This window comes from Patiria miniata, unplaced genomic scaffold (assembly GCF_015706575.1).
Source record: "Patiria miniata isolate m_02_andy unplaced genomic scaffold, ASM1570657v1 HiC_scaffold_29, whole genome shotgun sequence".
Lineage (NCBI taxonomy): Eukaryota > Metazoa > Echinodermata > Asteroidea > Valvatida > Asterinidae > Patiria > Patiria miniata.
The window spans coordinates 7,398,604-7,426,011 of NW_024037068.1; the positions used below are offsets into that span (position 1 = coordinate 7,398,604).

At 42.0% G+C, this 27,408-nt stretch overlaps 4 protein-coding genes across 5 annotated transcripts; all 4 read left to right on the plus strand.

The window, feature by feature from the left end:
* Positions 1-6,840: 6,840 nt before the first annotated feature.
* On the plus strand, positions 6,841-17,389 carry LOC119735646. Its single transcript, XM_038209439.1, has 2 exons — positions 6,841-7,646; positions 16,175-17,389. Exons 1-2 carry the CDS (start codon positions 7,109-7,111, stop codon positions 16,459-16,461), a joined length of 825 nt encoding a protein of 274 aa, XP_038065367.1. The 5' UTR covers positions 6,841-7,108; the 3' UTR covers positions 16,462-17,389.
* On the plus strand, positions 7,684-15,665 carry LOC119735644. 2 transcript variants are annotated; one of them, XR_005272198.1, is made up of 3 exons: positions 7,684-8,078; positions 8,331-15,224; positions 15,477-15,665. XR_005272198.1 is itself a non-coding variant. In XM_038209437.1 (2 exons), exon 2 carries the CDS (start codon positions 8,597-8,599, stop codon positions 14,570-14,572), a length of 5,976 nt encoding a protein of 1,991 aa, XP_038065365.1. In that variant the 5' UTR covers positions 7,684-8,078; positions 8,331-8,596; the 3' UTR covers positions 14,573-15,470. The 2 variants fall into 2 exon arrangements, 1 of the variants encoding a protein (XP_038065365.1); XM_038209437.1 differs by lacking the exon at positions 15,477-15,665 and having other exon boundaries at positions 8,331-15,470.
* A 520-nt stretch (positions 17,390-17,909) lies between the features above and the next one.
* LOC119735134 lies at positions 17,910-18,704 on the plus strand (the record flags this gene model as incomplete). Its single annotated transcript, XM_038208833.1, has 1 exon — positions 17,910-18,704. A coding segment is annotated over one exon (795 nt), but the record flags the coding sequence as incomplete, so codon positions are not given.
* Positions 18,676-23,902, plus strand: LOC119735647. Its single transcript, XM_038209440.1, has 2 exons — positions 18,676-20,133; positions 21,654-23,902. Exon 2 carries the CDS (start codon positions 21,684-21,686, stop codon positions 22,296-22,298), a length of 615 nt encoding a protein of 204 aa, XP_038065368.1. The 5' UTR covers positions 18,676-20,133; positions 21,654-21,683; the 3' UTR covers positions 22,299-23,902.
* Positions 23,903-27,408: the final 3,506 nt, after the last annotated feature.

Consider the following 27,408-nt stretch of genomic DNA (forward strand, 5'->3'; position numbering starts at 1 on the left):
GCGTAAGGTAGAGTGTGAGGGAGAACCATTTGTGCGTTTGGGAGAGAGAGGTGTCCAAGAGTTATTGTGTGAAGTTTTGTTGGGCCGTCGCCACCCGTAACCAGCAGGAGAGTGGAAGCAGCCATCGCAGGTACCGGGCCGGCCAACCTAAACTGTTGAGGCCGAGAGCCACGTATAGTCAGAAGTACATGTAAAAGTACTTGCCTGACACTCTCTTCATCTGTATGACCAGACGTCACACGGCAGTAGCCTGACCCCAAGAGTACACTAGCCTGACCCCAAGAGTACACTCCCCAAGAATCAAAAACTGATCGTGTTTGGTTATAATCTGAATCCACTTATTTAGACACCATTTGAGATCAATTTGTATTTTCATGTGTAATTCCAAAAGAACCGAGATTTGTAGTGTTTTGGGTTATTTTACATTTCATAGATAACCATTTCCCCTGGTAGGAACAACCAACCCTATTCCGATCCCGTGAGACCAATCTGTAAATGGCAGGGACCCCACTGTAGCCAGGCGGTGACTGATCAACACACTGATCGAGGCAGAGACGACCAGCCAGTCAACGGTAGTGTCACCCACCTGAGCCGAATTCTGTATCTGGGGAAGGTTGCAAGTATCTTAAACATAATCTAGAATCTAAAACCCACAAATTGGCTTTGATTTAAATTGTTATTTGTATATGTAAAACTTAAAGACCGGTTGCTTTGTTTTCTTTATACTTTGTTTCTTTTAATGTAACAACTAAGTTGGCTTTATTGAAGATTTGGATTGATATTTCTGTTTTCGCTTCTTGGCTGGATCAGCAAAGTTTCCATTAATATTTGTTAAGACTCAGTTGAGAAATTGCTGAATTATTTTGTTGGATTGAGCTTTCATATTTTTTGTGATGTTGCAAAGTTGCTAATTGGTATGCCTTGCTAAGTTAACCTGCGAAGTTAACCCGTGCTAATTCAACCTGCGATTTAATTTGCTTGATTTGAGAAGTTTCTTTTGATTTGCCTCAGTTAAATTCTGTTACATTTTGTCATCTTCAGAGAAACCCTGAATTTTTTGGATCGTTCTTAAGTTGAGTTCTTGAACTGTGGAAGATCCTCTGATTTAATTTGATTATTTTGTAGATATTCTAGTAAATATTCCTCTTCTTTTTTTTCATTTGATTTTTCTTTAAAATAAAAATTGTTCATTTGCTCTTGAAGTTAAAATCAAATCCGTTTCTGTTTGCCTTATTTACTGAGTTGAAGACAGAACTATCCCATTTATCTAAGGTCTTGATAAAATACATGACAGCTATATACCCAAGCAAGGTAGAATCGCAAAGTTGCAAAATTTGTCTCTTTTGCCGCTTATGAACAAAAGTGGATTAAGATTCTAACGAACAAGTCTGCCCCGCAACCCATTGCGAACAGGACCCAATTTTATGACTCCCTTCATTCGTTCGTTCGTGTGGACACCATCTAAACTGGGAGGTCCAAAGACAAACAGGTCATCAAGGGTCATCAAGCCAGCAGCATCATCAGGGGTCCAAAGATACTGCATTGCTGGATGATGTGGTTAGTGTTCTGGGTGGTTCCGCAAGTACACAGATCAGAATAGAGGCACCAATCCTACAAAGGTATTGCTGGGTGCGGCCAGCGTCTGATCTGAGTCGGTTCAGGTTGGACCAAGTCAGGATGGGACGGCTGAGATGAGGCAAGTTAATGAGCTTCTGTGGAGAAGTGCTTTCGAAGAAGCCTCAGGCTGGCTGGGTCTACATGTTCGGAGACAAGGCTGTCGATCGGGGTCACTACAGTTACGGGTGAGTTTCATCGTCAGGAAGTTTCGGCGAAGCACAGCAGGTGCGATGCCGGAGAGAACAGGTAGGCATTTCAAAGGTGTCGATGTGAGAGTGCCGCTAACTAGTCTCATCGCTGAGTTGAGAACCACATCGATCGACTTGGTATGGGTGCTGTGGGTTTGTGGGACCAGGTGGGGCAGCGTATTCAGAGGTAGAGTACGTCACGGCCAGTGGAGAGGTGCGCAAGGTAGTGAAGGAGGCTCCCCATCCAGTGCCGGCAAGTCTCTTAGAGGTTGACTCTGGCTTCGGTCTCCAGATACAACGGCTTTGTTGTTGTGGGAGAACATGAGACTTCTGTCCAGTGTAACGCCAAGGTACTTTGGTGTAGCGTGGCACCATTCAAGCTGATGTCTAATGTCCTCTTAGCACAGCGGTTGGCCAAATGGAAAACAGGGCAAACAGTCATTGGGAGGCTGAGTTTGAGGTGCCATTGGTGCAAGTAGTGGCTGAGGCTGTTGAGGTCCGTCTTGAGTGGCGCTTTGATGGTTTCAAATAACTCGTCAGCAAAACTCAAAACAGTCATCAGCGTAGGTGTACTGCGAGCATTAGCTGGATGGCATATCAGCTGTGTGGATATGGAACACCACAGGGGCAAGTACAGAGGCTTGGGGATACGATTTATAATTCTCATCTTCTTGCTTCGTTGAATATTGGATGTCTCAAAGACGAATAGGCGATCTTGTATAAGCACCATTAGAAATTTCGCAAGTTTGACATCAAGAAGGGTCTTCAAGAGCTTAAGGTATAAGCCCCTGTGCCAAACAGTGTCGTATGCTGGCTTGATATCAATAAACACCGTGGCAAGCCTCTCCTTCCTCTGGAAAGCGGCCGCAATATCGTTGACCAGGTTAGTAACTTGATCAGTTGTGAAGCGACCTTTCCGGAAACCAGCTTGGGTGTGAGGGAGCTTCTCTTTTACAGTATCGTTGATTCTGGTGAGAAGAACTCTTGCGAGCAGTTTGTAGAGATATGACAGGAGTGAGATTGGTCGGTAACTCTTTGGGTCATCGGGTGACTTCTTCGGCTTGAGGATCGCGATGTCTTTTTCTGTTTTTCATCTTGCAGGGATGGTGCTGGTTTGGATGCAAGTAGTGAAGAACAGCCGGAACCAGCTCACGGATTCGGTACTCATGTGCCTCAGGACCTCTGTATGGATGTTGTAATTTCCAGAAGCTTTGCCTTTCTTAAGGTACTTAATAGCCGCAACTATCTCCTCAGGAGAAAGAGGTCGCGAGAGGGGTCTAATTTAATTTATTTAATAATAAATACTGTATGAGTGCTTTGTAATTAATTGTAAAATGAATCATTGTAATTATAACGTCCACGCCTTCTCAAATATACTCCTTTCCTTTTCAGTTTGCTCATATTAATATGAAATGTGACTCTGCATATTGGCGGTCCAGATTGTAACATTTATAACTTAAAAATATCGTGTTTTCATAACTCACGGCGCGACGAATTGGTGCTGTGTTTTTAGCGGGGGCGGCGCATGAGGGCGCGATACTGATGATCGGGGACGGCGCACATACCCCATGTACACGGAACACGGACCATGATCAACGGTGCGGCATATTAATCCCGACTTGGGTCAAGTCTAGGAGTACTGTTGATCGGTTGCGCCGTTGTAACGTCGTGACGTCGCCGTCTGGCTTCGGCATTTTGACGCTCTGCAGTATCCGCCGTTGCAGTTTTGACGCGATTTGTTTTGTCGCAGCTCGCCACCTAGGTTAGGACGCTTTATGGCGAAATGTTGGCGGTATTGAGGTGATGTTTGATGACGTCCTTGTAGCGCGGCAATGACCTGCAGCCTGGCCGTCTGGGTGATTCCAGGAGCTAGCCACGGAGAGGAGGATCTTCAGCAGTCTGTGCTCCTCAATGCGCACGATGTGCCCCGTCCAGCAAAGCTGCATATCCAGCAACGACATGTCCGCTTTATGCAGCACTTTGTCATGCTTTTTTCTAATGCCTTTTGGGAGAATTTGAAAGCCCCTGCTGTGCTGGTGCAGTTAAACATGGCCAATATTATTATTATTATTATGGTTTATTTATTTGAATTAAAAGCAGCCCACAGGCTGAAAACATTCAAATTAACAATGGATATTTTAGTTAAAAACTACTTAAAATACAATCAATACATCTTTAAATTGTAAATTGAAAGGTACAAATCATAACGGGAGAAATTATTCATTATCATTAACAGACTTCTAAAGACTTGCTAATAGACAAGACATTGCTGATTAAAATCGGAGTGTAAAACTATCTAAAATTATCATTACAAAATGAGAGTGGATAACAGAGGCTATACTAATTATTGACAGATTACAATAAAACTGGAGTGACACATTATTTAAAATTATCATTAAAAAAGACGTGGATTACAGAGGCATATAACGCTTATTATTTTAAAATTCTGGCCAGTGATGGGATGGTAGATTTCTTGTACCGCTCAGTATACTACATGTATATGGTACACGCATAAGTCATATATATACACCTTTAGAACACAAAAGTAATCAGTAGATACAAGAAGATCAATTATCAACAGCAATCAGAGGCCATTTGTTGCATTTTGTTGGGCCTAGCCTTGATCAGATTGGATTCCGTTGTGTATAATGAAGACGTCAAACTTGCGTTAGGATTAGGCCTACGCTTCGTTACACACATGCTACATCATTTTAGCTTACAAGCTTAGCCTGTATTCAAAAGGCATGACTAGGTTTTTGATAAATGGTCTGGATTATGTCTAAACAATATGGGTTTTCAAGTATACAATTTCATTAGTGAAGTTTACTTGGAATCGAATCATGCTGCCTTTGTCAATTTTGAAGTTTTTACAAATGCTTAACCTTTTTGTCATTTATGCCGTAATGCAAGTGTGACACCGGAAAATGTGACACGACAAGGATGGTGTACATTACTGTGTCTGGTTCATTTAATGGTGAACTGCATCTTTTAAGTGAAGCAATACAAAAACTCTGAAAAGATACAAAATAGAATTTCCATATAAATACAATGCTTTAAGAAATACCAATCCAGCAAAGTAAATTATAAAAAGAACAATAATAATCCTCAGAGAATCTAATGCAATCAAAAGAGATAAATCGAACTCGATAACACAATTTGCCTCTAACAGTAAAGTCAAGTTAAATTCCAAAATGAATTAATACAAGGCATGTGAATGCTTTAACTTGCAAAGACAAAATAGGAAATAACTAAAGCAAATGTGCAAAGACCTCTTAATATATGACTATGGACTCAGCAAACCATAGACTTAAATCAGTCCACTCATCATAAAATATAACCGAAGTATCCATAAAGAAACTAACTTAGGAAAAATGAATGAATATCATAAAAAAAGGACTATGGAGAAATAACATAACTAAATATCTGCTAAACAAATGTGCAGATGGCACACTGAATTCATTATAAAAAAAAAGAGGAATATGAGTACACTGCATATGCTGGATCACATAAACTTAAGGACTAGTGTGCCAGTCTAATAAGACACTACTGGTATCTTAGGTCACACGCTCCAATAAACACTGAACAAAAGAAATCTCTGCAGGGTAATAAACACACTTGGCAGACTTCCTGCCTCCCTGTACTAAGGTATATGGTGCCTTCCAAGAAACTGTGTGCACCTCATTATATATGCAGCAACTTAGGAGATTAAGGGTCTAAACAGTGGCTATACTACACTGCACTATGGACATCTACACAGGACAAAGGACCTATGAATTTATACACTAAAAGTATCAATCTAAGAATACGTACCTAAACAGTGGAAAATAGATGATGAGGAAAATATATTGTAAAATAAGGAAATCTATTCTTGAACTGTGTGTACCCAAGAAGTTAACTAAATGTGATCAAGAAATAAAGTGGATATAAATGTTCATGTAATCAAAGTAAGGGAAATCTAAATCCTTCAAATCCATGGAAATAGATTATATCTCTTAACACAGAAAGTCATCAAAAGGGTGATCTTTCCTAAATATGTAATAATAGATACAACAACACAGTGAATCTGGGCTTCCTAAAGACCATCAATGAATGCACTTATTCAATAATTGGAGTAAAGTTTAAGAATACTCAAGCTAACTTCGGAATTAATCAAAAAGTGTTCACAAAGTCTCAATAAAAAGAAACTTAGGAACTTTAGCAATAAGAACAACTATTAAAACAATATAAATGAATTCTTACCCAAGTCGAGTTATCCACAAAATCTTGAGGCATTAACTAAGAACATAATAGAAGGAAGTATGACACTGTGTGTGGTGTTAACAGTACCAGAGCTAGTGGTGGAATGACTCACTCAAGACAAAGGATAAGTGTGAGCTTTACCTTAAGGGTCAAGCGAGGGCGCTGCGCAGGAGAAATATGTAAATGAGCTGTCACACAAGCAAATATTCATTTTCTTCCACAGCAAAGTCCGTACATTACTAAAGCAGACCTTTATACAGGCATATGGTCTAATACTTCCTGAATATGACCTCAGGCTTTTAAGCAGAGCTTGGTGAAAAGAGTTGGCGAATGGTGGAATCAATTCATCCCGACACCACGAAGAAACACTGCACGTGTTAAACCATATTTGTTTTTTTTTCGGTTTTCTGTTTTTTTTACATTTGTAAACATTATTCATCAAGGCCTACCATTGCAGGAAGTTTCAAAGCTTCAAGTAGGCCATTAGCCTCGGTCCAACATTTTGGCAACCGGTATCAAATCGTCATATCAATTTTTGGCAAGGTATACACCTCCAAAGTTGGAAAAAAATTATGTGATAGCATTGCAGCGGTGGCAGCTTTTTGGGTGTTATCACCTTTTTTTTTCAAAATGTCCATCAAAATGCTTGTTACCACTCTAGGGTGGTATACCTTGCGCATGCGCACTATAATCATTTATGCCCTGACCTGATACTGACCAAACCCCCAAGCTGATGGCCTAATTTAGAGCTTTACTTTAATAAATACCCTTATTATCCATGGCGAAAGTGACAATATTTAGTTTTGTTTGTTTGGCCCGCCATATGCGGGCTCTAATTTGCATAATCTGCATTCCTTGTAGGCTTAAGACCGCACCCATACCATGTGTTTGATTGTCCAAATTATTCTAGCGTATCTCTATATAAATGAAGCGCTTTCTCAGCCTCCCCATTCAGGTGAACTCACACACACACCGAGTACGTATATCCTGCATCCTTGCGCAATTCCAACTTGACTTGGTGCTTTTCTGAACTGACTAGGTCTATACTTGCCTTGCTCTAAATTATGTCTACTTCAAGTGACAATGTTCAAACTGAAATGTTTGACAAATTCAAAGATTATTTCGACGCTAAGTTCAGCGCGATTTCCCAGCCAGAAGATGACTCCACTGCTTTGAAAGAACTGAAACTCAAGTTGGAGGCAAATGATCTTTCTAGACCAGGCAACATCGCTCAGTTTGAGTTTTGTGGACAGTTGGAGATTCTACTATTATACAAAATTCAATCCGCTCTAACGACCGAAAATAACACCGGAGCAGTTTTACAAGCTCTCCAAGAAGGTCTAGACCTCCTCGCCGACAGAAAGCAAACAATTCGAATTGCCGACTCCAGCAAGGCTGGCTGGGGAACTATTTTCCACCTGGACAAAAGAAACGCCGATAAGTTGTCCGCCGAGCAACACAAGAAGGTTTTGGCCGCCAAAGAAGCCGCCCTGAAGGACATCGAGACCCGTAAGCGTCGACGAAATGAATCTCCGCAACTCCAGCAGAGTGGTTCGAATTCGAAGCCAGCATTCGGTCATCCTGATCGTTATCTTTTTCGAGGTATTGTAAATGAGTTGTTCCATTCCCCACTGTCACTGCAGCAGCTGTGCAGTGAGTTTGCATTAAGTTTATTAATTTTCTGAACAAGTTTTTCATAGTTTAAATTTAGAATTCCATTTTTTAGAGTATTACTGCATATTTAGTGAAAGAGCCTACAGTTAATGTTCACCTTATAATAGTGAAAGAGCCCACTTATGTGTTACATTAAGTAGCCTCCTTCCCACCACCAGAGTGACCTTGTGCACTTCCTATGTGCATACAGAGACCCTGTGTGGGTACAAGTACCACATAATCTTGCCACATAAACAATGGGCAGCCATATTTACTGACCATGTGATTTCAGAGACAAGTGTTTTCATACTCATTGCGATTTAGTTCTTCAAGTTTCATCACTTTATTCACTCTTTGTGGACCTTGAAAGACCCCATTTTGGTAAGAAGCATTTTCCTTGATTTTATGAGTTACTTTTAATAAGTTTAGAGACAGAATTCAGTGGATTTTCTGAGATTTTACAGTTGATTATTCATTCAGCAAAAACAGATTGAACTGCAAATAGTGTTTAGATTTGACAAATCAGACTTCACATTTTTGGACTCAACTTGCCATGTTTAATAGATTAGACTTTTCCATGTACATTTATTATAGTTTTCTTATTAGTGTTTTTTCTGCTTTATTAAATTGCAGATTGTTATCTCAATCTACTCAATCTACTATCAGCAATCACCACCATGTTGTCAAGTGGCTTCATTGTGTTTTGTGTGTGGTTCCTGGATTGATTGTGAATACCAGTCACTTGGGAGTCCTTTTCTCATAAGTTTGAGAACTAGTAGTCCGAAACTCCTCTGGGCACAAGTGAGCCCCGAGGCAGCCACAATAACAATCAAAGGACAATCAAAGTCACAACCAAAGTCCAGTCGTTCCAGAGCATGCCGAGTGAATAAACCCACGTCATGTCGTTACCAATCCAGTCGTCTTCTAGTCATAAGTTTGACAAGTCAAAGAAGAGTAACGCCGGTCGAGCAGCAAGTCACGCTGGTCATGTGTCGTCTTACAAGTCAAGTAAGAGTTCCAGTCGAGCCAGTCATGCCGTGTCCGTTACATCATCATATGCACGGCATCAGGAAAAAAAGCTGGAACTAGCGAAAACAGCGGCTGCTCTGCAGGTCCAGCTAGACTATGCAGAGAAAGAAAAACAGCTGAAACTCCTGGAGTTGGAGGCGGCAAAGAAAGTGGAGGAAATGAAGATCGAGAGAGACAAAAAGTTAGAACAACTTGAGATAGAGAGGAAATTGGCCGAAACCCGAGCTGTGATGCAGGTGTACTCATCGCTGGAGCGGGATGACAACAGTTCAATATCATCAGAGCTGTCCGGCATCCCCGCCGACAAACATGAACATATGCAGAGATTCCTCAACTCGCATCAAAGTGATCACCCCCCTCCATTGTGTCCATCTGTGCCCCAAAGTGAAGGCGCATATGTGGACAATGCGTCACTCCAACCAGTTGCCATGGTTACATCAGCCAATCAGAACAGATCTGATGAACAGTCCAGTGTACATCATTCTCATCACCAAAGTGAAGGAGGACGGATGACGATGTCGTCGGCACTTGAAAAGTGCATTACACAGTTAGCCGAGTCCAGTAGACAACAGCATGATGTAAACAAACGCCTTGTTGCATCTAGCCAGCTACCAAAGATAGCCGTCCCCCATTTCAACGGTGATCCACTCCAGTACCCCCTGTGGCGGAACTCCTTCAATTCCCTTATCGACAGCCAACCCCTTGACGCCGACACCAAGCTTAACTACCTCAATCAATATGTGACGGGGAAACCAAAGCACCTAGTGGAGCACTACATGCTCATCGGCACTGAAGAGGCCTACACGCAGGCAAGAAAAGTATTGAACGAAAGGTACGGAAACAGTAGTGTAGTGAGCACTGCTTTCATAAGCAAACTCCGTCAGTGGCCGAGGTTAACGCCGAGGGATGCAGCAGGCTTGAGAGATTTCTCTGATTTTCTGGGGAAAGTAGAGGCAGCACGAGCAACCACAGCAAGCCTTGGAGTGCTGGACTACGCCAGTGAGAATGCTTGTCTAGTCGAGAAACTGCCATTCAACCTTGAGACAAAGTGGCGGGACAAGATTGACTATTGGAGACAGATCCGTGGTCAGGATTCCTTCCCCCCATTCAGCGAGTTTGTCAAACTTGTGAAGATTGCAGCAGACAGGGCAAACATTCCTGAGTTGCAGAGCGTGGTTCGAAGTCAGGACAAACAACGTTCAAATGCAGGAAGTGCTCCGAAAAAGAACACCAGTGTTTTTGCGACTAGTACGAGTCGAGGTGAACCAACAAGCAGAGTGCAGTTGTCCAGTGACAAGAGTTGTCTCTTCTGCAATAAGCGTCATCTCCTGGACGACTGTGAGCGCTTTCTGCGCAAGCCTTTCGCTGAGCGAAAGGATTTCTTCTTCAAGAAGAGACTGTGCATGGGCTGTGCACGTTCCAGTGATCATCAAGTGAGAGAGTGTAACGACAAAAAGGTTTGTCGGATCTGCGCTGGTGCCCATTTGACCTGTCTCCATCGCAACTTCCAACAGAGACGGCCAGAAGAAACTGCTTCAAGTAACCCCCAGTCAGCAGCGGCAAGTAAACAACCAGCTGACAAAGTCCCAAACAATTCATCCCCACCCAAAGAAGTCATTGCTGTGCACCCCAAACGAGATGAGGGAATGTCCAACTGTATTCAAGTGTGTTCCCAACCAGACCAAGAAGGAGAAGGTGACCACTCCATGATTATACCAGTGTTGGTTCGTAGTGAGAGTGATCCAGCGAGGGAGTTCCTCGAATATGCCATCTTGGACGAACAATCCAACAGTTGCTTCGTGTCAAAGAGTTTGTGTGAAAGGATGAACCTGCAAGGACCAGAAACGGAGTTGTTGCTGAGTACAATGCAAGAACAAAACGTCCGCATCAGCAGCAGTCGAATATCCGGGCTTGAAGTGCTTGATGTCAGTAGAGAACACACTGTTAAACTTCCAGTCTGCTTCGAGAGGGATTGCATTCCAGCCAAGAAGTCTCAGATACCGAAGCCTGCTGTCGTGCATCATTGGCCCCACCTGAAGTCTCTGGCAGATAAACTCATGCCCTATGATCCAACCCTGCACATCTCTCTTCTCATCGGAAGCAATTGCCCAAGAGTGGTTAGACCCAGAGAAATCATCGCCGGTGGAGAGGATGACCCCTACGGCCAGAGGTCACTACTAGGCTGGGGAGTAATTGGGAACGTTTGCAAGGCTGCACGACAAACCGACGACCAACCTGCAGTATGCAACAAAGTGGTTGCTGCTGAACCACAAAGCTACCAACACTTCGTCTATGGTACGAGGGTGAAAGAAGTCTTAAACCCAGAGAAAGTTCTCAAGGTGTTGGAATCCGACTTTGTCGAGAATCATCAGGGGAAGCCATACTCAGTAGAAGACGAGAAGTTCCTGAGCGTGATGGAAAAAGGAATAAAGAAAGCATCCGATGGCCACTACGAAATGCCACTACCACTGAAGTCTGACGCTGCGACCCTGCCTAACAACCGCCAACTTGCAGTCAAGAGATGGAATCAGCTGTCCGCCAGATTCCGAAAGAATGTGAAGTTTCGTGAAGACTACAGGGAGTTCATGAAAGATGTTACCCCAAAGTGTGCAGAGAGAGTCCCCCTAGACCAACTGGAAGTTGATGAGGGAAAGGTAAACTATGTGCCGCACACCGGAGTCTATCACCCCAAAAAGCCGGACAAGATAAGAGTGGTGTTCGACTGTTCAGCCAAATATGGAGGCGTTTCACTCAACGACCATCTCCTTCAAGGTCCTGACTTGACTAATGGTCTTCTCGGTGTTCTGTGTAGATTCAGGAAAGAGGAAGTGGCCTTTATGGTTGACGTGAAGAGCATGTTCCATCAGTTCTATGTAGAAGAGAAGTACCGTGACCTGCTGCGATTCCTATGGTGGGAAAATGGTGATCCAGAGAAGCCAGTGGTCGAATACAGAATGAAAGTTCACGTGTTTGGGGCCGCTAGCTCACCAGGCTGTGCCAACTTCGGGCTGAAGAGAGCAGCAGATGACGGAGAGGATGAGTTTGGAGCAGAGGCAGCAAACTTCATTCGTAATGATTTCTACGTAGACGATGGACTGAAGTCACTACCCACAGTGGAAAGAGCATCATTACTGATCAAAGCCAGTCAGAATCTGTGTGGAAAAGCTGGGTTGAAACTGCACAAAATCATCTCCAACAAAAGAGAGCTGTTGGAAAAATTCCCAGCAGAAGAGCGAGCCAGTGGTACAAGGGAACTAGATCTGAAGGTTGATGTACTACCAATGGAAAGAGCCCTGGGCGTCACTTGGTGTGTCGAGAGTGACACCTTTCAGTTCCATATTGAGTTGAAAGATAGACCATTCACAAGACGAGGCATACTTTCAACTGTAAGTTCGATCTATGACCCAAATGGCTATGTGGCTCCAGTAACCCTCAGAGGGAAGAGAATTTTGCAGCAGATGTGTCGCGACAAACTTGATTGGGACAGTCCAGTGCCAGAGATGCTACAACCTGAGTGGGAGAAATGGCGTTTAGAGGTTCTCGGCTTAGAGAAGATCCAAATCCAGCGATGTTTTAAGCCCAAGGATTTTGGAACTGTGACAGCAGTTGAATTGCATCATTTTTCCGATGCAAGCCAAAATGGTTATGGTCAGTGTTCCTACCTGCGACTAGTCGATGAGAACAATAAGGCACATTGTTCCTTTGTAGTCGGTAAGTCCAGAGTGGCCCCTCTGAAGCTCGTCACCATCCCCCGGCTAGAACTTGCAGCAGCAACTGTCTCAGCAACTGTGAGTGAATTCCTGCGACGAGAGCTATGTTACGAGATGTTCCACGAATATTACTGGACAGACAGCAAGATTGTTTTGGGATACATAAACAATGAAGCAAGACGATTCCATGTCTATGTTGCTAACAGAGTGCAGCAAATCAGAAGTCTGACTAACCCAGAGAGATGGATGTACGTAGACACCAAAGAAAATCCTGCTGACGAAGCATCACGTGGTCTGACAGCAAAGGAACTTATAGAGAAGTCCTGCTGGTTATCCGGTCCAGATTTCTTGCAGAAGGATGGCCCCTTTCAACCCCAGCCAGCCGTAGTTGCACCACTGAGTGAATCAGACCCAGATGTGAAAAGAGTCTCAGCTTTCGTGACAACAGCTGAGAACAACGCACGACATCATCACTTCGAAGTGAGCCGACTTGATTGCTTTTCATCCTGGAATAGAGCTTGCAGGGCAGTCGCTCTTTGTCTGAGGTTGAAGACAAAGTTGAGGAACAGAGTAGTGAAGAAACCTTGTGAAGGGAAAGTTTGTTCCACTCCTGCGAAGCAAGCAATCACTGTGGCAGAACTACAGAATGGAGAGATGGAAATCATCAAAAATGTTCAGTATGAACATTTCAGTGTCGAGTTACAGGCCCTACAAGAACTTGGTGTAATCGGGCAAGTCACCGATGGAAAGACTGCAAGGGTGAGAAATGACTCCCTGAAGAAGACGAGTTGTCTGTACCGGCTAGATCCCTTTCTAGATGTCGATGGCATCATCCGAGTGGGTGGCCGTATTGCCAGATCTGATCTTCCAATTGAAGCTAAGCATCCAGCTGTTCTCCCTTACAAAGGTCATGTCACCCAGTTGTTGATTCGCCATATTCATGAGAAGGTGAATCACATGGGCAGAGGAATGACACACAACGAGCTACGTCAGAGAGGGTACTGGGTAATTGGTGGTTCATCAGCTGTGTCCAACTACATCTCAAGATGTGTGACCTGCCGCAAACTGCGTGGATCGCTGCAGCGACAGAAGATGTCTGACCTACCCGTAGATCGACTAGAGCCAGCGCCCCCATTTTCCTATTGCGCTGTGGACTACTTCGGTCCATTTTTGGTGAAAGAGCGTAGGAGTCAAGTGAAACGTTATGGTGTCATGTTCACATGTATGGCGTCTAGAGGTGTTCATCTAGAGACAGCAAATTCCTTAACGGCAAGTTCTTTCATCAATGCCCTTACAAGATTCCAGAGCAGGAGAGGACCTGTACGTCAACTGCGTTCAGACCAAGGTACAACATTCATCGGTGCTCGGAGTGAGCTGAGAGAAGCGCTAGCTGAGATGGAGCAGGACAGAGTCCACCAGTACCTGTTAGAGAGCAACTGTGACTGGATTCCCTTCAAGCTGAACACACCGCATGCCAGTCACATGGGAGGCGTGTGGGAGAGACAGATAGGTACAGTACGCCGTGCACTAGAGGGTCTTCTTCTTAAAACCACGACACAACTGGATGATGAATGTTTCAGAACCTTCATGACTGAGGTAGAAGGCATCATCAATTCACGACCTCTCACGACAGACTATCTCTGCTCATCAGACGCACCAGAGCCATTGACACCCAATCATCTGTTCACCATGAAACCCAAGGTGGTTCTGCCTCCGCCTGGAAAGTTCCAGAAGGAAGATGTCTATGCCCGCAAATGGTGGAGACGTGTCCAGTTCTTGACCAATGAGTTTTGGGTGAGATGGAGAAAAGAGTTTCTGCACCATCTTCAAGAGCGCAAAAAGTGGGTCAATCCAGTAAGAGATCTACAAGTAGGTGATGTCGTGATCTCCAAGGAAGGAGAGCAGACCAGGAACCAGTGGCCACTGGGGCGCGTAGTGGAGACCTACCCGAGCAATGACGGAAGAGTCAGGTCAGTGAAGCTCTTGATGGCCGATGGCACACGAGACAACCTTGGCAGACGGCAACACTCTCCATCACTCCTTGACAGACCAGTACACAAGCTTGTCCTGTTGGTACCCGCAGAGAAGCCTGAAGCTCAAGAGACCAGAGAAGTCCCCACCGAAGAGCCAAACTGAAGATCCTGCCAGAAGAGACCCACTGCTGACGACAATCTATTTAGTTTATGAACTTTACTTTTTAACTGTTCTTGTTACTCATTAGTAGGTAGATACCAATTTAACGAGCCAACACTAGTCTGCATCTGAGGAGCTAGTGCGTGCGAGACAAGATGACCACCAAGATGAAGGAACATTTTCATGGACATTAATCTTTGAAGTTCAGGTTTGATTTTAGTTTGTTAACTGCGAGATGCAGTTAGAGGAGCCATGTCACTGCAGCAGCTGTGCAGTGAGTTTGCATTAAGTTTATTAATTTTCTGAACAAGTTTTTCATAGTTTAAATTTAGAATTCCATTTTTTAGAGTATTACTGCATATTTAGTGAAAGAGCCTACAGTTAATGTTCACCTTATAATAGTGAAAGAGCCCACTTATGTGTTACATTAAGTAGCCTCCTTCCCACCACCAGAGTGACCTTGTGCACTTCCTATGTGCATACAGAGACCCTGTGTGGGTACAAGTACCACATAATCTTGCCACATAAACAATGGGCAGCCATATTTACTGACCATGTGATTTCAGAGACAAGTGTTTTCATACTCATTGCGATTTAGTTCTTCAAGTTTCATCACTTTATTCACTCTTTGTGGACCTTGAAAGACCCCATTTTGGTAAGAAGCATTTTCCTTGATTTTATGAGTTACTTTTAATAAGTTTAGAGACAGAATTCAGTGGATTTTCTGAGATTTTACAGTTGATTATTCATTCAGCAAAAACAGATTGAACTGCAAATAGTGTTTAGATTTGACAAATCAGACTTCACATTTTTGGACTCAACTTGCCATGTTTAATAGATTAGACTTTTCCATGTACATTTATTATAGTTTTCTTATTAGTGTTTTTTCTGCTTTATTAAATTGCAGATTGTTATCTCAATCTACTCAATCTACTATCAGCAATCACCACCATGTTGTCAAGTGGCTTCATTGTGTTTTGTGTGTGGTTCCTGGATTGATTGTGAATACCAGTCACTTGGGAGTCCTTTTCTCATAAGTTTGAGAACTAGTAGTCCGAAACTCCTCTGGGCACAAGTGAGCCCCGAGGCAGCCACACCCACCTAATACTTTGTCAAATTTCATTAGCTGTTTGTGATCCCACCATTAACCCATGCTGCAAATAAATAATTACAAACAAATCCAATTGCCTCCGTTTCCTTATTATGGCGGTCCATTAATACTAAACTGCTTTTCATGCGTATGAGCGAAGCGAAGTAGCATGAACATTTAGTTTTGTTTGTTTGGCCCGCCATATGCGGGCTCTAATTTGCATAATCTGCATTCCTTGTAGGCTTAAGACCGCACCCATACCATGTGTTTGATTGTCCAAGTTATTCAAGCGTATCTCTATATAAATGATGCGCTTTCTCAGCCTCCCCATTCAGGTGAACTCACACACACCGAGTACGTATATCCTGCATCCTTGCGCAATTCCAACTTGACTTGGTGCCCTCCCGTCCTCCCGATCCCCGGGCAAAGTGTATAATGTACATATAAATATTTTTAATTTTTGGTATTTTTTTGTGGCCGCTCCTTTTCTCTCTCGTTCCGAATTTTGTTTTCAGGCATGTCATCTTTTGAGTCGTGCTTCTCCTGCGGAATGTCGGGCCATTGGTCCAGAAATTGCCCCTACTCCTTTGGATCCAACACCTACTCGCGCTTCCGGACCCAGGCAAGATCCACTCCAGCCGTCCCTTTCACCGGGTACAGACCACCATTCTCGTCATGGCACGCCCCATCTTACCAGATGCAGAGAGCATTGCCTCAAGCAATCCAGCATGGAACCGCCTCGACAGGGCCATTTGATACCGCCAGTACTAGCAACGCCTCAACATTGCCCAAGGCACAGTAGAGACAATGTTTGCAAGAAGTTTGATGACGTTCTTAAGGTACATTGTTTCCCCCAAATGGCACCCTTACAGTCTGATAATTTACCAGTCAAAGGGAGATTAAAACAACATGTTCAATTCTGGCGTGATATCGGTTCCCCTGACATGATTTTGTCTATCATCGAGTATGGTTATGTAATCCCTTTCATAGAGGAACCCCCTCCGATGTTTCTCCGGAATAATAAGTCGGCCTTACGCGAGGCCAAATTTGTAACAAATTCCATTTTAGATTTGCTGGCTTCATCTCGAATTTCAGAAAAGTCTCACCCTTCCTATGTAACCAGCCCCTTATCTGTCGCATGTTCGGCTTCCAAGAAAAATAGACTTATTCTTGATCTTAGTGCCCTCAACAAATTCATACCAAAAAGGCACTTAAAATTAGATGATTGGAAGTCGGCTATTCAATTTCTCTCGGCTAATGCTCTCACGATATCTTTTGACTTGAAATCGGGTTATCATCATTTCGACATCGCCCCTGCTTCTCAACGTTATTTAGGATTTTCTTGGCGCATTTGAACGGGGTGGACAGATATTTCGAATTTACTGTCTTGCCCTTCGGGCTCACATCTGCCCCTTACATATTCACCAAAGCTCTTAAGGCATTAGTCACTCATTGGAGGTCATGCGGAATTTTAATAGCTCTCTACTTAAATTGTGGAACGATACAGAATCAGTACAAAGTTCCACTTGGCGCGAGCTTGATGTTCGTTTTGCTCTGTTGTCCTTTTTACCTTTGATTCATGCCTCCGAGTTGAAATTACTTACCGATAGTCAGTGTGCAGCAAATATTATCGAATCCGGGCATGAAACCAAATCTAAACTATAATGCCGTTGATAATTTCAATATTTGTCTCCGTAATTCAATTCGCATTGACGTTGAGTGGATACCCAGGGCAAAAAATGATCAAGCCGATTTTGTCAGCAGAATTCTTGACACAGATGACTTGTCTCTTTCTGATGAATTTTTCTCCGTCATTAACGCTCGTTGGGGTCCTTTCACAATTGATTGGTTCGCTACCTTTTACAATGCTAAGCTGCCTCGATTTTATTCCCGTTTTTGGAACCCAGGCTCGTTGGGCGTAGACGCTTTTGCTCAGAACTGGCATGGTGAAAATGCCTTGTTGGTCCCCCCTGTAGTTTTAGTGTCATCCACCCTTAAACACATGCATCATTGCCAATGTAAAGGTGTCCTAATTTTTCCTTGGTGGCCTTCGCAACCCTTCTGGCCTTTACTGTGGTCCCATTACCGAACCTGGGTCAAGGACCTCATTACTGAAGTAGGTTATCTCGCACTTAAACATCATGGCAGAAATCAAAACAGTCTACTTGGTTCAAGTGATTTCGATGGCTCCGTAGCAGCAGCATATTTAGATTTTGCTTCAATTTAATCCTTTCTCATTTTAGTTGATTAATCCTGCTAGACGCAATTTTTGCTAACTCTGAGGGTACGGTTAAAGCTTATTTCTACAAATGTCGTCAATTTTTGTCCTGGTTAGAGTCACAAGGTATTCCTCTGATGCTCCCCATATCTAAAGAAGTGTTAGTAATTTATCTGTCGCACACAAAATCACACTCAGACTCTGATAGTGTTTTAATTTCTACCGCTGCCTTATTAAGATGGTTGCATTCATTGGTTAATATAAAAAGTAACCCACTTGATTCACCCATCATTCAACATGTCATCGTTAGCGGTAGGCGTGAACTACATCATCCGCCTGTACAAAAACAGCCAATTTCACTTAGTCAGGTTAAAGCAATTATCGACCTTTTCGCAGGTCCTGAGGCCTCGCTTTTAGAGCTTAGATCAGCCTGCTACGTCTCTCTCAAATACGCTCTCCTTTTTCGACATAACGAGATGGCCGGTGTGAAAGCTAACCACTTATCTGAACCGGCTAACAAAAAGGGTATTTCAATTTTTATACCAAAATCCAAAACCGACGTTTTCAGGGACGGTAGTACTGCCTTTCTTTGCGACAGATTGGACAACTACTCACCTGTTGCGATTTTACGTCGATTTTTAGAAGCTGCTGGTATTAATTTGGGTCAAGACAAATATTTGTACAAAATTGGTGCTGATAGACCCTTGAGTTACACTAGGTGTAGAGAGTTGTTTTTTGAAGCCCTTAGGCGCATAGGTGTAAGCGATCCAAATGTATATGGTACGTCTTCACAGTCTAAGATCAGGCGGGGTTTCCCACCTAGCTAACAAACATGTTCCTGAAGCATTGATAATGCAACATGGTCGCTGGAAGACCTCCGAGGCTAAAAACAGATACGTCAAATGGGATACCAAAGAAAGATTAGACCTGTCACGGACACTTTTCAAAGAGTAATTGTCGAATATGTCACTTCTGGTTATACAATGTATACAATATTCTATACGTTCTTTGGGGGTTTTCCTTTTTGGTTGTGTGTAAGAATTTGCGTTAATTTTCTATTGATAGTCAGCAGTACTTATTAAAACTAGGTGAGATGTTTGTATTAACAAGTATAAGGATCAGATGATCCGAAACGGTCAGGTGACTGGTCCAGTATATGAGTTATATTTATTATTTATGATTAGTCAGCAATACTTAATTTAAATTCATTGAAATTCTGCATTAACGAGGTAAGGATCAGATGATCCGAAACGGCCAAGTGACCGGTCCAGTATATGAGTTATATTTATTATTTATGATAAGAGAGTCAGCAGTAATGAATTTAAATTCATTGAAATTCTGCATTAACGAAGTAAAGATCAGATGATCCGATACGGTCAGATGACCGGTAAAGTGTATAATAAAAAAGAAAAAAAAGGAAAAAAAAGGGGCATATGACCAGGAGTTTGCTAAACATCAGCGAATCTAGTTGGTGATGAGTGGTTCAGGTGAATCAGATGATCCAATATGGACAATTAAGATGAACAGTTAAATGTATAATTCAAATTGATGGCCAGTATTTCTTTATTTTGGACGTTAACACATAATTTTCATGTCTATCATAAGTGGCATCAAAAAAAAAAGAAGAAGAAGAAGAAGAAGAAGTAAGACTATCAGTGAAAACTCGGTGTTTGTGATCCCACCATTAACCCATGCTGCAAATAAATAATTAGAAAAAAAAGAAGAAAAAAAAAATCCAATTGCCTCCGTTTCCTTAATGGCGGTCCATTAATACTAAACTGCTTTTCATGCGTATGAGCGAAGCGAAGTAGCATGAAATTCTAAATTACTGAAGCGTTCAGCGATCTTTTGCTAGGACAACGTTGACACCGGTACACCAAATGTAGGCTACTGTTCAAGGTCAGTACTTCACACGCACAGATCGAGGCGACTGCACGATGCATATAGTGATTATATAACATTATATAACACAGTCTGCCAAAGTAAAAAATCACTAATGTACGTGCAGCTGTTGGTGTTCTGGAATACTGCAAGGAGCCATCCTAGCTAGCACTAGCACATGCTCTATGCAGAGGCCTACGTGTACTTTATCCACCAGGTCATCAAGAGTGCTTTCAGCTGATCGTGGTTATGGACTGATTAGCATAAATTCCCATTCAGCAATTCGTACACTCTAGTTGGGGAAAGGCGAGCCGCATACAGAGTCAGAAGATTGTGGATCTTTCCGGAGTACTTCAAATTTTTCAGACGAGCTAGGTATGTGTGTATCTGAAGCAACCAACTGCCATTTCGTGCAAAGCAACTAAAACATACTCACTAAACATTTTGAAGTAACATGTTGAAGTAAATTCTTTCACACTCGTACTTTATTTCAACCCTATCATGTCCATGTACATTTTTATTTCTATTCACACGGCCACAAAAATTGTGGCTATATATGATCATGATGTGGTACTGGCCCATTTCTGGAACAATGCTGGCCCAGTTCAGGATCAATGCCGTCTCAGTACTGGACCGATTGTGGCATTAAGTATTAATTGGCCCGAAATCGGTCCAGTACTGGTTTTATTATGGTATCATGTACTGGCCCAGTTCCGCGCTGCTGTGCAAGCCTTAAACGCTCAATGGCCAGCCAATTAAAAAGGCCAGCACCGGGCCAGTACATGTCAAACAGAACTGGCCCTTTTCTGGAACTATGCTGACCCACCAGTTCCGGATCAATGCCGTCTCAGTGCTGGACCGATTCTGGCATAATGTATTGGCCAAGAATCGGTCCAGTACAGGTTTGATTCTGGTATCATGTACTGGCCCAGTTCTGCGCTGCTGTGCAAGCCTTAAACGGGCCAATGACCAGCCAATTCAAAAAGCCAGCATGTTTTGTCAGCAATGATTTAAGTAAATGTTTATAGAGTTCTTCTGACATCAATCCCACCAAATAAACCCGCTCAACAACCATTGCAATGCGCCGTGAAAATGCCCTTAAAATATGTAGTATGCATAATAATGATCAGTTTTGAAGAGCGCCCCCATTTGGAAGATGGGTATACCAGCCCCCCCCCCCCGGCTTTTTTTTTTTACGGAGGTCAAGTGTCCGGAGAAAAACAACATGTCTACGTTTCGGCGCGGATGTGCGTTTGCCCCCCCCCCCCCCAACCCCCACCGACATCAAAAGCTGGATACGCTGCTGCTTGAAATTTAAGGATCATTGACATGATGTTGTCTGGCGGTTTTTTGATTCAGTCATTCAACAACCTAACCCGCATGTTCAATTGTTCATGTTTGCCAAAAATGCCATAAATTTGGCAATCTAGAAAGCATGATAACCACCGATTCGCAATAATTACATGATTTCATAAGTATAAACCACTGTCAAACCATTTGGTAAAACCACGGTAACTATCATTTTACTGTCAACACCATAATGCAACCATGGTATCATCGTTTCACATGTAAAAACCACGTGTTTTTAATACCATGGCTTTAATGTCGATATGCCATGGTAACCACAACATAACCATGGTTAGCATGGTGATACATATTTTTGGTACTTTATTACTTGGTACTTTATCCAAGTCATTAAAAAAAATATGCATGAAGCATAATTTATTTTAGGTACTGCCATCAAAACCATTGCATCCACTTAATGCGTTGGATATTTTCTCTCCCCCCCTCCCCTCGTTCCCCCCCCCTCCTCCCCCCCCCCCAAAAAAAGTCCAAAACAACTCTGACACACTGCAGTGAATGTTTTAAAAATCTGTTTTAAAAATGTTTTGCAGAGTTGTAATCCGGTTGGAGCGTGACGTCAAATGGCGCTTTTGTACACATGGAAACCTCTGCACTCCATTCGTTACCTCATCCCCAGTTGTGTTTCCATCTTGAGAGCCGAGTATCCGAAATGCAAGGCAGACCTTCTACCGGAACTTGCCAAGCATGAACTGAACCATGCACCTTGCTCGTACGGACTGGTCGAGCACCCAGACGACAAACGCGACGAAGAAACTCTGGTGGGTCATGTCCGATTTCTTCCAGTCACAAACCGACAGGGGGCGGTTTACGCCGAGGGCTTCTGCATTGATGTTGAAAAGAGAAGGAAAGGCATCGGTGAACTGGGCACATTGAGAGCAGAGCATCTGGCGAGAGAGCAGGGATACAAAGAATTGTTCACAAGCATCTATCCTCATTTCAAAGAATTCTACCTCAAGCAATCTTGGTCCATCTTCAAGAAACCGCTACACACACTGGGAGCAAACCTGCTCCACACCAACACGTCGGTCAATGGTGGTCCGATATTTGTCAGTTGGCCAGGCAACACACTGTACCCAGGATGGGAGTGGGTGTACGAAGGGGGTATCATGGCAACGGAGGAAGCTTTAGCAGGTGAATTCTCGGGCATTGTTATGGTCAAATACCTTAAGAGATAACACGTTTGCACAAACATAGGCCCTGGAGGTTGGAGCGTTGAAAACTACACAGTTTGGTTCTCTTTGATGTTCATGCACCTTAAGCGGCACGCCGACAGCCAAACTCGAAAATTACATTTTGAGAAAATTGAGTTTTAAGTTTGGACACGTGCCTTTTTGGACACATGACTGTGTTGGAGATGGAATAATGCATGACCAAAGAGATCATTTTTGTCTTATTTCTTGCAAACTTTGAGCCAAAAATCCGTGGATTTTTTTTTTTTTTTTAAATATGATGAATTTCTTGCACTTACATTCTGTTGCTAGATATTTAATATGTTAATGGCAAAATAGTGTATTTCAAATTACATGTAATTTCCATTACACAATATATATATATGGCAAAGCGTTTTATCCATAAGTTACATGATTTAATGCCACTACATTTGTATGGGAAAACGATGTGTCTTGCATTTAATTATTGAAATTCATTGCATTTTGTGGCAAAACGATGTAGCTCAACTTGAATATTTTTTTTCCCATAGCATTGTTATTGTAAAAAGTTTGAGCTAAAGCATTTCATTTTGTGCAACAAGATATTTAACAACAACAGTAACAGTTTGCTTAGGACAATTCATGACATCTTACATGGAAGGAGAATGATCATTCAAACATATCATTTTCATCAAGGAGATGGGTATAATGATGTTGGTGATTGTGTGATAAAATGGTGATGACAATTAAACGATAGTATCGATGGGAATGACTATGATAATGCTACAATGTTATTGAATTAATTATCACAATGAACAAATTACACACAAAAAACTTCAACGTCAAAGGAATCCCACACATTACCCTTCTGTTGCATGCTTCTGCAACCCTTTGCTCAATTCATACATCATTGAGCTGCAGGGAAATGGGGTACTCATTTTATTCTTTTCAAGTTAAAATTGAACACATTTTTCGAAATCGGACCAATTATTATCAGCCAGAACAACTGAGTGGTCAATAACAAGACAATTCTTCTCAAAATCACCTGCTTGAGGTTTAACGTGCACAAGTTGAATTCCAAGTTTACCAAACAGTAGATTTTCAGCCGCGATATTATGTCAGGATTAAGTTGAAATATAGTGTAGACTAGCTTCCATCAGATATGTTGGACATAGTTTGAGAGGGATCTACATGGTGTGGGTAATACTCTTTTGTAAAAAAAAAAAAAGTTCAACCAAAATGCTGCCCTTTCTATCAGTTTCAAGAAGGATATTGGCACAATAATTGTGCAGATTGATTTGAAATGACTATTAAAAGAGTATTCCATAGCAAGCTTGAATTGTCAGACTTGCGTCTAAGGGCCATGTGCATTCTAACGGCTTTTGGCAAACTGCAATTTGAAAGTTTAATATTAAAAATACATACATGTACTGAGTTTCTAGATAAACGAATTAAACTGAATAATTCTTTTATTTTTTTTGAAGCACTAAATAAAGTTTGTGTCCAACATATTCAACTAATTCCAGTAATAAGGGTATTTTGCCAAAAGTAAAATTAGCAATCGTAGGCATTCAAGGTTTCCTACATTTTCCTTAAAAAAAATTCGTCACCGACACCACGAAGTAACACTCACGTACATACCAGTAAAAACTAGCAATCGGAGAAAACGGCATCTAAAGTTGAACGCCTTCTGAAACAACACTTTGCGTCAAAACTGCATAGTATCTTTTGTTGGGTTTCTCTCGTTGAGGACACTTTATGTATTGATGTTATTAAATTTGCTGTTTTTGACCCGTTTAAATATTAAAACAACAAGAAAAATAACAGAAAAAAGTTGAGTGTTGGTTCGTAAAACCAAAATAAAATCTGCGAAACTGTAAATTTTCGTTTTCACGAAGTAGCACGCTCCAATGTATTAAACCACTATGAGAGTGTTACTTCGTGGAAACGGGGGTCAGCGCGCGCGCTCAAACAAGGATAGCGTTACTTCGTGAAATCGTTTTTGCTCGCATTTGAGTAGAGTGCGCGCCATGCATTACAATGGTAAATTGAACTTGAGTGTTGCTTCGTGAAAACAAAAATTGTCACTTTCGCCATGGATAATTAGGGTATTTATTAAAGTAAAGCTCTTTAGGCCATCAGCTTGGGGGTTTGGTCAGTATCAAATCAGGGCATAAATGATTATAGTGCGCATGCGCAAGGTATACCACCCTAGAGTGGTAACAAGCATTTTGATGGACATCTTGAACAAAAAGGGTGATAACACCCAAAAAGCTGCCACCGCTGCAATGCTATCACATCATTATTTTCCAACTGTGGAGGTGTATACCTTGCCAAAAATCGATATGACGATTTGATACCGGTTGCCAAAATTTTGGACCGAGGCTGATGGCCTACTTGAAGCTTTGAAACTTCCTACAATGGTAGTCCTTGATGAATAATGTTTACAAATGTAAAAAAAAACTGAAAACCGAAAAACAAATATGGTTTAACACGTGCAGTGTTTCTTCGTGGTGTCGGTGATGAATTGATTCCACCATTCTCCAACTCTTTTCACCAAGCTCTGCTTAAAAGCCTGAGATCATATTCAGGAAGTATTAGAGCATATGCCTGTATTAATGTCTGCTTTAGTAATGTACGGACTTTGCTGTGGAAGAAAATGAATATTTGCTTGCATTACGGCAATAAATGACAAACAGGTTAGCCATTTGTAATAATAATAATACCGGCAATGGGGTAATAGGGAGACTTTCCCATAGACTTGTACACACAAATTGTCCGACTGAAATGTGCCCTAACCCGATATTCCCTGGTCCTTTTTCCACGAATTTCGGTACTTTTACTAATTAGACCACGAGCAACAAATATTACCCAATTGCGACAGCAACATTTTGTCTCTAAAGGGGGGCTGCGCCAATAGGGAGACACCTAGGTGTCTCCCTATTAAGCCCGTGTCTCCCTACTACCGAATTTTCTACGCTAACGTGTCTCCCTAATGGTACATTTGTAGGAATAGCTTTATTTACAGATGGTAGCTATGTCACCTGATAGATGATTTTCAATGGGCCATCTATCAATTAAAACATAATTAAAATTACATGACTTAATTAAGACTATAAATACATACAAAACACAGATCAATTCACAATGATAGTGCCACTAGAAAAATCAAAACTATAAAAATACATTTAAAGTTCACATCCAATACAATAGGTAAAATAGAGATAATAAAAAACATGGGGTAGAGGAAAACCATAAGAATGCGACAGTAGTTGACACATATCTAGGTGTATAAAAAAGTTGGGTTGATTGCTTCTTGTATTATAAGAGTGAACTGAATTAACCGGTGTGAACATGTCCTTTAGATAAGTTGGAGCATTATCATGGACAATGTTGAACATTTGCAATGTTTCAAAATAGTTAATTCGCATATCAATTGGTAACCATCCAAGTTCTTCGAAAAGGTGGACTGTACAACTTTTCTTAACATCTCTAACATCAAGTATACTTCTGGCAAATCGCTTCATTATTACATGGATTTTAAGTAATAACTCTTTCCTACAGTTGCCCCAGACAATACATCCATAATCAATGAGTGGTTGCACTACCCCTGAATAATAATCTTTTCTGGCTTTCAAGGGAAGAAGGTATTTGATTTTGTTTAATATATGAAGACGGCCTCTAAGTTTAGAACACACGTATTCAACATGAGTTCCCAGGAAAGACAATTATCAAAATGAACACCAAATAGCATGTGCGACTTCACATGAGTTATGTCGTGATTGGGCCCTCTAACTGAAAACCGATCAATTGCACAGGAAATCTTTGTACGAGACCCAATCAACATGCGTTCAGTTTTGTTTATGTTAAGAACCATCCGATTATCATTTATCCATTCAGAAATAGGATCCATTTGATTTGACAAGCCAAGATTGATAACTTTTACGTCCTCATCACTTGTATATAGAGTCGAGTCATCAGCATACATTTCCATTTCAGTACCTTGGATTTCTAAGATGATGTCATTCATATATAAAATAAACATCAATGGGCCTAGGATCGATCCTTGTGGCACTCCTAGTGTAATAGGCTGTGGTGTTGACAAATTGCCTTCATATGATACACACTGAATTCGATCATCTAGATAGGATTTGAACCAGGTCCCAGTGTCAGTACTGACACTGCAACCCTACTGTTCCACTTCAGTGGGCACCAAGCTTGCTCTAGGATCCCGTCTACTTGGCATCCTCACAGGATGCAACTTCACACTTCATTGATTTCGCCTTTTGCTACTTAAGTTTTCAATTTCTTAGAGTTTAGGCACTCTCCTGAAGACGGTCAGAGCATACTGACCGGAACGTCGAGTTTATACCTCTGGTTCTTTTCAGAAACATTCTCTTAGTTGAGAAATTATTCGCACATGGTGTTTCCGCAAACCTTTCATTATTTATTTGTTAGATATTCTGTTGAGATTCCAGCTTGCAATTCGGATATTCTTTGTTGGCAGAGCACTGAAGACACAACCAGTAGGGTTGTCACCATCAGGTTGCAAAGGTACGTCTGGTATGTACGAGTTTTGAGACTGCCTCGTGGAATTAATGTTAACGTTAAACATATCAAAAAAAGGCGTCATTCAGTCGAGGCAGAGCACATGTAGCGTAGGTAAATGGCGACTGTGTGTTAAGTTTTGTAGAGTTTGTACGTACGAAGAGCCATGCCTGCACATTTCATATGAAATACTCCATCACAGAGTACACACTGGATTTGCAGGTGATTCTTTTGAACCCTGCTATCACAGGATGGAAAACACCAGGTTATTCCATAATAACAATGCGCTGCTTTGTTGCCGACGAAGTTTTTGCTAACGTGAAGTTCATCAAACGTTTCCGGCGGTGTCGTTTCTTGCACCAAATTAATCTTGGGCCGTGACATTATGGGATTATGGTCATTCGTAGCTGAGCTTTCACTTACAGTTTGCAAAACCTGGCGGTCGACATTGGGCAGTCCGGCGGTCCGTGGGGGAAACCATCTTTGTTCATGTTGGGTACTTGACTCGTACTGTGCATTGCCAGTGTAGTTGGCCGAACAAAGAAACAGCACCAGACTAAGGAGTGGCAGTAGCCCGCGAAATGTGTAT